The 10554-nt window shown below is 36.7% G+C and overlaps 1 protein-coding gene and 1 pseudogene across 2 annotated transcripts; both read left to right on the top strand.

Annotated features, from left to right (window-relative positions):
• The first annotated feature begins 1828 nt into the window (after positions 1 to 1828).
• Positions 1829 to 2388, top strand: LOC147847674 (serine/threonine-protein kinase STY13 pseudogene; annotated as a pseudogene).
• Positions 2389 to 6694: 4306 nt separating this feature from the next.
• Positions 6695 to 10162, top strand: LOC147847673 (NAP1-related protein 2-like). Of its 2 annotated transcripts, none has more exons than XM_087338948.1 (10): positions 6695 to 6928; positions 8042 to 8164; positions 8410 to 8460; positions 8562 to 8633; positions 8716 to 8829; positions 8932 to 8993; positions 9285 to 9345; positions 9478 to 9534; positions 9629 to 9700; positions 9828 to 10162. In XM_087338948.1, exons 1-10 carry the CDS (start codon positions 6812 to 6814, stop codon positions 9906 to 9908), a joined length of 810 nt encoding a protein of 269 aa, XP_087195074.1. In that variant the 5' UTR covers positions 6695 to 6811; the 3' UTR covers positions 9909 to 10162. The 2 variants fall into 2 exon arrangements, with proteins under 2 accessions (XP_087195074.1, XP_087195075.1); XM_087338949.1 differs by having other exon boundaries at positions 6702 to 6928; positions 9831 to 10162.
• Positions 10163 to 10554: the final 392 nt, after the last annotated feature.

Here is a 10554-nt window from a genome sequence, read left to right as displayed (position 1 = left end):
ACATTTGCTGTAAAGGATGAAGAAATGCTGGGAGTTTCAATTTGTGTATCTTTGAATCGAAACCTTTTCTTTTGGTCCTAATATTCAAAGACCAAGGGGAGAGAATGATTCAACACTCCTGTACTATTTGGAAAGTAAAATTAGGTCAATTTGAGGCCCCCCTTCCCCCAGTTCTAGAAATTTCAAGGGACGCTAGTTATACATCTCATTCTCCAGGATGTATACTCCATATTCCCGACCTAAAACTTTTAAAGGGAGAGTAATCACTCTTTTTTACGTGCTGTCATACCCAGTTGGTAGTTAAGGGGTGCACAGTCCATGGATCATCATCTGGCATGTTTTTCATTTGATTCTGGGTGTACAGTCACGGATCTTTGCTATCGAGTTTGAGCTTTTAGAGTTGACCTTCCATCTAATGCTGAGGGGCCGTATTACCATATTCAACAGCATAATCTAAAATTCTGATTGGGTATATTAATATACAGAAACGGCCACAATAGATTATTTTCCAGTCATAATGATGTTTTTATTATGGCCTGTTTTCTTTGTGAATGGATTCGAATCCTGAAAAAGGTTGCCCTGTTGCTTTATTTTTTCATTTGTCAAGCTTTCTATTGTTCATCTTCTAGTTTAGGATTTGGTTCTGTTGCTTAGATAAGCGCCAATGTTAAACTTTTGCTCAGTTCTATGCTTTCCAAGTCATCTCTTTCATTTGTCAAGCTTTCTATTGTTCATGATAGGAAATATTAGACTTGAGATCCCATTTCCACTTTGAAATAGGCCAGAAATGTTCCCATCCAAGTTGTCATAGGAGAAGAGATCTCAACATTTCTCACGATGTGTCTGAGCAACATTTTGAGTTTTAGAGATTTCTTGCACAACATTATTGGCTAGAAGAGCAAATCTTCTTGCACACCGATGGTAAGAAAACACTACGTGAATGTTCATCATAAGGATTGATATTTTATATTTGTCTCTAGTGTTCATTCCAGTGAGATAAGGGCCATTTTTTTCACATTAACCTGCACACACAAATCCATATTGACATTTGAAACAGACAATGGATGAAATGCTGATGAGCGGCAATGAATCCTCAACTCATGGGTGGCCTTGACATGCCCATTCTATTGTTAAAATTTGGGGTATGTGAATGCTGATATATAACTTGTAACCAGTGTCAATCAGCATTGGTAACATGAAAGAGAAAGTGGGCTGAGATTGCAATGAGTATATGTGTAATATTATGTGTGTTTGTGTGTGGCCACAGAAAGCTACACAGAGAAACCAAAGAGGGCTGAAAACTTCCAAAAGAAGGCTCAGAAAGTGCCTGAAACAAACTGCTGCACAGTAAACTGTACAAATGGCAATATTTGTGGGAAAAGTAGCACATTTTCCTCCAATTATGTTATGTTATGTCATTATAGTATGCGATTTTAGCTGGGTCCACTATTACAGCTAATGCCGCATAGACGTTGTGAGGTGTGCATATCCAACATTTAAATGTTTTCTTTTTATGCATATCATTATCCTTTCAGTTTGTTGCTGCTTAGCTGCCGATTCAGTGATCATCAACCATTAATCTTTTGACTTACTAAGTATTCCTTCCTTTCAAGAAATGTAGAATATTTGATACCAAAATCCCATTTGAAGCCTTAACCCTCAGAAAGGCAGCAATCTACAGTTTTTGAAAGCCTGGTCTTCTCTGTTTACTAATTGCTTTTTAAATGTTAATCATCCCTATGTTTGCAAATAAGGGGCAGTTTTCCTCACACTTTGCTTTATATGTATGCATGTCGAATCCTATTAATTGCATGGGAACTGAAAGCCAGTTGTTCTGCTTGCTTGTTGTAGGGAAATGATACAGCGCCGTGCTTATAATCACAAAGTGGATGTGTATAGCTTTGGTATCGTGCTATGGGAACTTGTGACTGGAAATGTTCCTTTCCAGAACATGACTGCAGTCCAGGCTGCATTTGCTGTCGTGAATAGAGGAGCGAGGCCTGAGATTCCACACGATTGTCCTCCAGTTCTTATAGAAATCATGACTCGTTGCTGGGACTCAAATCCAGAGGTTAGGCCATCTTTCGCCGAAATTGTGATGATGTTAGAGACAGCTCAACAAATCATTACAAGAACAGTGGGAACAGCGAAGTTCCGAGGATGTGGTTGTTTGATGAGCCCACTGACTATGGATTAAAAGATCTCAAACAAGAATATGTGGAAATTCTGATGTATAATGTGTTGTTGTGGACCAAGTGAATGGTTTTAGGTTAACCATTCCAACAATCATGAAAAATCTGTTCCCAGCCCTATCTTAAGCTTGGGATTTTTTTTTTTGTCTTCCCCCCCCCTCAATATTGATAAATATTTAGACTTCAATTTCTTTTACTTTGAGCATTCCATCTTCTTGATAAAGTGTGAGAAAATGGTAGCATAAAACTTATGGGCTCGAACGCTCCTTTATTAACGTTGAACCTTTTTGGGCTGCATGACTCTTGTTTACATCTTTCTCGTTGGATTTTTACTTTTGAGCATTCCGTCTTGATAGTGTGAGAAAATGGTAGCTACTAGCATAACATTCACAGGCTTGATAACTCCGTATAAACATTAAGCTTTTTTGAGCTGCACAAATCTGGTTTGTGTCTTTCTCTTGGATTTCCAAAAAATACTTTCTAATGTCTTTGTAGCCTTTATCTAAATTGACTAATACCACATTCAATATCTATTTCGATGGCATTGCACGATTTTGGTTTTTGTCTATTATACAACATTGAGACTATTTATAGCTTTTAAAGAATAAGAGATTGATGGCTAGGTTCATATAAATTTCAGGGGTACTTGTGTGGAACAATGCATAATTCTTGACAAGATAAACTGAAATATTGTTCACATCATACCAATGGACCCATTATGAATGGCTAGATGAAAATGACTCCATGAAAGATGCGCATAGTCAAAAGATTGCATATGTTTTGTGTTGAAAATGGGTGAGTGTGGTATATATTAGACTATAGAGTGATTCCCAAGGGCTTTCTATCTCCGAATGAGAAGGTCAATCATTTACAAGACTTGAATAAGGATTCCCTAATTTGTAATGGAAAGACGTTGTTGGGTAGAAAATGTAGCTCCATTTTTGTGCAAAGAAAAAAGCTAGGTCGATGCTGTCTATGATTTCCTAATTTGTAGTGGAAAGACTAAAAAATGTAGCGCCATTTTTTAGCAAAGAAAAAAGCCAAGCTCGATGTATTTGTGATTAGCAAAACAGAAGCTAAAAAATGTTGCGCCATTTTTTAGCAAAGAAAAAAGCCAAGCTCGATGTATTTGTGATTAGCAAAACAGAAGCTAAAAATTGTTGTGCCATTTTTTAGCAAAGAAAAAAGCCAAGCTCGATGTGTGATTAGCAAAACAGAAGCTGAGAGCACTATAGAGTATCTCATTGTTGTCATCATGGACATTAGTGACATTGATAGTTGAGGTGACAATACCATCAAGAAAGTATTTCATTGCCATCATTTTGAAATGGATGTGAAAATAGAAAAGATAGAAAGGTTGAAGAGTAAAATGGGTACGTTGGAACTTTTCAACATAGATAAAGAGGTTGTTTAGTTAGTTAGTTCAAGCCATGGTTTATTCTCATTTGATCGCTTCCATTGTATATCGAATAAATGCTTGCTAATCTCACCATTCCATGTATGGATTATTCCATCACTCCACCTTAATGAAACTAGTGACGTTTGCTTCTTTTTGGTACCTCTCCATGCAAAGGTGGCCACAGATGGCCATCTTTATACGATGTATCCTTTCTACTAAATCACAAAGCTAATGCCAAGTCATTTAGGGGACATTTCAACACTTGATGCATCGTAATGTTTTCTTTGGTTATTGAGCTTGCAAGAGAATGCAAAAGGGAAAGGATGAGATGAACATTGAAAATGGTGGCTTGGAAGGTGAGCACAATGTCAAAGTTGATTAGAAGTGTGCTATAAAATGAACGAGTACCTAATTTTATCGTCAATATTGCAAAATGTTGTGAGAAAAGACATTACATGCATTGGGAATGGTGTTAATAGTAGAAGTAGAACAAATAGGAATTGTGTTTATGCACCTTCGATTACAAATCCTTGTAGGAAGCCATGACAATTGTCTCGTATCAAAATCATTAGGATGAGGAACTCATTCATAAGTAGAAGCATTTGAGTGAAGTCTAACACATGAGAAACTTTAGGGTGAGTGGAAAGCGCACCACAAATGTTTGCAACTTTGAGAATGTTAAAAAAAGATATGGGATACATGTGTCCATTGATGTCATGAGGAACATTGAGGAAAACCTAAGTGACAGATTGGGATCAAAATCTAATTGCCCCAAAGTTTGCTCATTACAAATAATTTTGGGTGTCCCATCAATCATATTCAATCTCTTATATGTCTCCCTACTATACACATTTATCCCAAAACAATTTTGGGAGTCTTGAGTATCATGCTTAGATACAATGCCCCACCCCAATCCTCACATGAATTTCTCTCTCAATTGCAACATTCATTAGTAAAGTTCTTGAATATCGCGAGTTGCTACTCTTTCACATTTATTTCTTGAAAGCATTATAAATTTGGTGTCATGTGTCATATATTGACCTCCAAAGATGATGATAAAACCTCTTTTTCCCATAGCTCACATGTGTATCATCCATTGCGACAACATTCAATTTTAATATACCTTAGAATCTCAAAGAAAGTATTACAAAGTTTGGTGAGTGCATTATCATGGTAGAGTCATGACTTTTGCGTCCATCAACATTAGATACACAATTTTATGGATGAGCGAAAAATGAAAGGGGAGAAATATTATGATAAATCAACGACCTATCTCTTGCCTAGCTCTGCTTTTTTTTGTGATCTAACTGTAATGATGTGAAAATGTTTGACCCTCATCGAAGTGCTTTTGGCTTATGGACGTTGTTCAATCTCGATACCATATGCCTTGAAAGTTGAGTTAGTTTCGTAATTCAATGATTTGATTATCGCACGTGATTTTACCCTTTCTAGAAAACATTACCATATTCTGTTCTCTAGAAATATCTTCCGTCTCGTAAATGTAACCTCCAAAGGTACTTAATAAGTTATAATAGGACATAGGTTTGCAATGGCGCCATTATATACAAATACGAAGCACACTAGTTTTGAACCTCATCAAGATATGCGATAGGATCTCTGCAATGCATAATTATGTTTCCATCCCTAGCTTCAACATCTCAATTTTAATTGAAGTGGACCAACTTCCCGAACCATATGCTTTTTGTATTATCGGTCTCTTTGATTGTAGCACCAAACAGAGTCTTCCTTTCCACTTCTTTACACACTCGTGGCAATGATACAAAGGTTGCATCCTCTTTAAAGGATTGGTTTTTTTTTTTCTCAACGTGGAATGTAGGAACCAAATCAGACTAGGAAGAGTTTGCTCGACACATGAAGTTTTAAAGGCAAACTAGTTGCCCTAGTGCATTGTACGAACTGCCAACTAGTCGAGGCAAAGATGACACACACAATTGACAGAGATGGTGTCCTGTAGGAGTGATTCGGGTTGCCACACTAGCGTGGATCACTTAGAGTTGGTTGGTTCATCGAAGCCTTGAGTTTATCGGAAGCTAACCCGCCGGTGTTCCGTGTTCTTGCTTGTTGAGGGGTTAACGTGATTGACATTGATCAACAAGTCAAATGATCCAACAGTTTTTCGTCCTGGCATTTTCTCATGTGGCCACGATTTATCATGATCAGGAAGAGTGAAGTTGTCGAGAATAATGAACTATGCGTCGTCGTCTCGAGTCCATAGACTCACACATGCACACACCAGATGAGACCAGATCCTCTTTGTGTGTCTTTGTTTTCTCGTTTGGGCATGTTGAAAGGAAAAACACTCGGAAGAAGAGAAAATTTTGAAGGGGGTGAAAGAGAAAACAAACTAAAGGAAAAGAAAGAGAGAAACCACAAGAAAAAGCAAAAGCAAAAACAAAAAAGAAAAAGTAGAATAAACGCAAAAAAGAAAAAAGAAAAAAGAAAAAGAGAACGAAAATTAAAAAGCAAAAAAACAAAAAAAAAGGAGAAGAGAAAAAAAGCAAAAAAGAAAAAAAAGGAGGAGAGGAAAAAAAAAAAAAGGAGAACAAAAAAGCAAAAAGCAAAAACAAGGAGAAAGTAAAGACCAAAAGCAAAAAGCAAAAAAAAGAAGAAGAAGCAAATAAAAAGAGGAAGAGAAAAAGAAGCAAAAAGAAGAAGAAGAAAAAGACGAAGAAAAAGAGATTCAAAAAGCAAAAAGCAAAAAAGGAGAAGGGGGGGGGGGGAAAAAAGTAAATAAAAGAAGCAAAAGAGGGGAAGAAAAGGGGGAAAAAAGCAGGAAAGAGGAAGAAAAGCAAAAAGCAAAAAGCAAAAAGCAAGAAAGCAAGAAGCAAGAAAGCAGAAAGCAAGAAAGCAGAAAGCAAGAAAGCAGAAAGCAAAAAGCAAAAAGCAAAAAGCCAAAAAGCAAGAGAGGAAGAAGGAAAAAAGGATAAAAAAGAAAGGAAAATACAAAACAAAAAAAGAGAGAAAGGAAGGAAAAAGAGAGGAGGAGAGAAAAGCAAAAATCTAGGGTTTACACAGTCCTCCTCCTCCTCCTCCTCCTCCTTCTGTATTCATTTGTTTTTTTTTTTCCCTCCTTTCTCCTCCATCTCTGTTTTCTCTGTCTGATTTCTCTGCATTCCTTCCTCTTCTTCTTCTTCTTCTCCATTCCTTCCTCCCTTCCTTCCTTCCTTCCTCTCTCTCTCTCTCTCCTGCTTTCTCCGCCATGACTGATAAAGGAAAGAAAGCGAAGGTCGAAGAAGACGATGGCTCGGAACAGCTCGACACGGAACTCGTCCTTTCCATCCAGAAGCTGCAGGATGTCCAAGACGCACTAGAGAAAGTAAGTGCTCCTCTTCCTCTTCCTCTTCCTCTTCTCTCTGATAAGCTTCCTGTTCGTTTTTCTCGCCTTCTCTTCAGCTTTTGGTCGCTCAGAACCTCCTGCAGGATATTCATTGTTCAACTTGAGAAAATGAAGTCCTCCTTTTTCTTTTCTTTTTTGGCTTTTATCTCGCGTTTATTCGATGTGCTGCTCAAATTTTCCGCTGTTTCTCCTGTCTTGTGTGGCATATGTTCTAGAGAAATTAATCTACTTAATTTGTAAGGCGCTCGTTTGTTGCCCGTTTAATGTACACTACCAACAAGAGAAATGTAGCGCTGTTTCTGTTTGATTCCTTTCCTGATAGTTTTCTTGAAGGAAATGGAGCTAAAAGGAACGTTTTTATTTCAGTTTCTGATGTCTGATCGCATCCTTTCAATTCGATTTCTGCTTGATACAGACCACAATAAACGGGAAATAGTGATTCTTTCCTCTTTTTAACATTTCCCCCTTGTTCTGTGTAGTTTTGCGTTTTTTTGAAATCTGATCAGGGAAGAAAACTCTTTCTTCTTTCCTCAACGCCTTCTATTTATTGTTTTCACCATTGCCATTCATTTTGATTCCGTGGAGGCTTCTCCTGTATTTGGGTTTTCTGCTTAGGTTAGGTTTCTAAGCTCATTAGCTACAATTATCAGTGAGATTTTAGAGGGTGGTTTCACTTCCATTTTTTATTTGAGGAGCATGAACCTTTGTAAATTGCTCTATCCTTTCACAGATGGTTGCTTACTTGCTCTTAAGTCGTATTTGAAATTCATTAAAACAATCTCATATCTGACAGAATTCATCAATTCTAGTTTTCCCTCCGTGGGTTTGGTTTTTCTCTGGATGCGAGTTGAGGATCTTGTTTTCTATTTTGTTTATTGATCCACACTAATTGCGTCTTTGATTTTCTTCATTTTTCTTGATGCATCGATAGAAGAGCATTTCTTCCGCCACAAAAATTATGAAATGAAACCAAGCAATCACCTTTTTTTTTTCTTTTGGTTTCAGTTTCTCTTACATCTTGTATCATCTAAAAAACAACATTCTTATCTGCGTTTCTGTAGTTAATTGAACGTCTGTATTCCCGTATGATAGGTGAATGAGGAAGCGAGTGACAAGGTTCTCGAAGTTGAGCAGAAGTATAATGAAGTAAGGCGGCCCATATACCATAAGAGGAATGAAATCATCGAAGGAATTGCTGATTTTTGGTTAACTGCCGTAAGCAAAATCATTATAATTTTTGTCTCTATGTTTATGAACATGTTTCCATACTTTTCCTCTCTTCTTATATTTAGAGTGTTTCAATAGCAAAGCTGTATTTACCTATTCTATACCATAGAATCTCGAATAAGAGTATCTTAGGTTAACATTAATAATGGTTATTCAAAGTGTAATGCTAGCTGCTGAACTCAATGACTTACTCTTGTGCTTTTACTGGTTGGACATTGGTTTGATCTTGATAGTTTCTGAGCCATCCTGCATTATGTGAACTACTTACGGAAGAAGATCAGCAGGTAATGTTTATAGTTTTGTTTTTTCTCTTGAATTGAGTCTTTGTGAGCTTTTATTGAAGAAATAATATTGAATGAAATCATTTCCAAACGTTTTGTTGCAGGTTTTTAAGTTCCTGCAATCTTTAGACGTTGAAGATTTCAAGGATGTGAAATCTGGATACAGCATTACATTTGTATGTGGTTCTCTAATATTTCTTGTATGTATTGATTTTGTTTCATTTCTGAAATTTAAACTCGGATCAATTGTTTTTCCAGACATTTCGTCCAAATCCTTACTTCGAAGATAGTAAGCTTGTTAAGGTTTTCCGCTTTTCTGATGAAGGCACAACATCAATATCAGGCACCCACCCGCGCTGGAAGGAGGGCATGGTATTCTTCTTTTGTCTTCAATGTGTTCTTTGTTGATGCATTCAATGGTGTTTATGCTTCATTTGATCTATCTTTGCTGAAAGTATCTAGTAATTTTCTCAGGATTTTACTAATGGTAATGCTCCCACCAAGGATGGGAACAAGAGATCCTTTCTAGAAGAAAGGTCAGTTTGTGTATTTGGACATTTGTTCCTGAACAACAAAAAGAATTATAAGATATGACAGTTAATATGTATTCAATGATTTATTTTAAGTTCTGAGTTATGTGGTTGTTATTCATGTGAATAATAAAGACTGATGGTTCAAGTTATTGATAAACTAGATATTAGGGAGTTTAAAATGTGTGCGTAATATGAAAGTTAATACCTTATCAATGGTTCATTTTTATGTACTGAGTTTTACTGGAGCTGCTCATGTGAATAGAAAAGACTGATGGTTTGATAAGGTTTGTGCAGTTTCTTCAAATGGTTTAGTGACACAGACCAAAAGGAGTCGTCTGATGGTGTCAATGACGAGGTTACTTTCTTTTACATAGTAGCTTGTTAGTTTATTGCTTTGATCTGCATACATTATTGGATTGCTTCATGATCAGTTTAATTGATTTCTGTTTTGACTTTGATTGGACTTGTGGTCTTCCAAATGTTTTAGGTTGCAGAGATAATCAAGGAAGACTTGTGGCCAAATCCTCTGAAATATTTCAATAATGTAAGTCTTTAACACATTGCCTTGCTATGTGAATTGTAAGGATTGTAGAAGATGGGTTTGAGGATTCTTTAAATTTTCTTATCTAATGTCTCAGGAAGCAGATGATGATGAGGATGAGTTTGAGGATGGAGAAGATGAGGATGAAGATGAGGATGGAGAAGACCAGGTAAACATTGGGCTTCAAATGAAATGAAGAGCCCGACCTAGCTATTCCGTAAATAAATCAGAAGCTTTACATAAATTGCCTGAGTTACTGTATATAGTATGTTAAAGCAAGACTCCATGTTGATTAGCAGGGTAATGGTGCTGAGAATGATGGAGAGGATGATGATGAAGATGATGAGGACGATGATGAGGATGAGGATGATGAATAGACATAATCTTTCATTAACTCTTACTAGTTGTCCTCATGAAACTGGGTTTCTCCTGATGAAATTTGTTCTCTAGGTAGGCTCCAGTATTGATCATGACATTTTTAGCAGAGGAAGGAAAATGATTTAAATGAACAAATGTGGCAAATGTTTTTGCTTAAAAAGATCTTAAAAAAATTGGGGTGTTACTTTGGAGAATACTGTCTAGGATGTATATTGAGGCAGTTAGAAATTCAACACAACCTTTTGCTTTTTGTAATGTAATGAGAGGCTGCTATGGGTTACTAGCTAATGTAGGTAGCTATGTATTGTGTGCAATTGTACACTTACAACCCTAGACAAAAGGAAAGCTTCATCATCCAAATATTATGGCTGTCTGTAGTTCGATGAGATGCTCACTGCTTTTCTAGGATTTTTGTTTATGTAGGAGTGTCTCAAAGCGTCTCTTTTTAAGCTTCTTTTTAAGCCTGAGATATTAAACACCATTCATTCTTTTTGACTGCTATTTGAGGTCATGAATGAAAATCTTTTACTTTGTATTTACAATCAAGAGTGACATGCTGACTGTTTAATTTTGTAGCTCTAAATTGGGCAAAAAGACCCCATTTAATCCGAAGTTGTTTCAATGATCTACCACCACCAAGTCCTT

This window comes from Azolla caroliniana, unplaced genomic scaffold (genome assembly GCF_043228905.1).
Source record: "Azolla caroliniana isolate FFs.n. ecotype wild unplaced genomic scaffold, voAzoCaro1.0.p SCAF_764, whole genome shotgun sequence".
In the NCBI taxonomy this organism is placed as follows: Eukaryota; Viridiplantae; Streptophyta; class Polypodiopsida; order Salviniales; family Salviniaceae; genus Azolla; species Azolla caroliniana.
Note: the sequence above shows the minus strand (reverse complement) of the source record. Positions and strands in the feature narration are given on the sequence as shown.

Coding starts and splice junctions, on each gene's coding strand:
- LOC147847673 (XM_087338948.1), top strand. CDS start 6,812: ATGACTGATAAAGGAAAGAAAGCGAAGGTCGAAGAAGACGATGGCTCG. Junction 6,929..8,041: donor TCCAAGACGCACTAGAGAAA/GTAAGTGCTCCT, acceptor CCCGTATGATAG/GTGAATGAGGAAGCGAGTGA. Junction 8,994..9,284: donor AGATCCTTTCTAGAAGAAAG/GTCAGTTTGTGT, acceptor AGGTTTGTGCAG/TTTCTTCAAATGGTTTAGTG.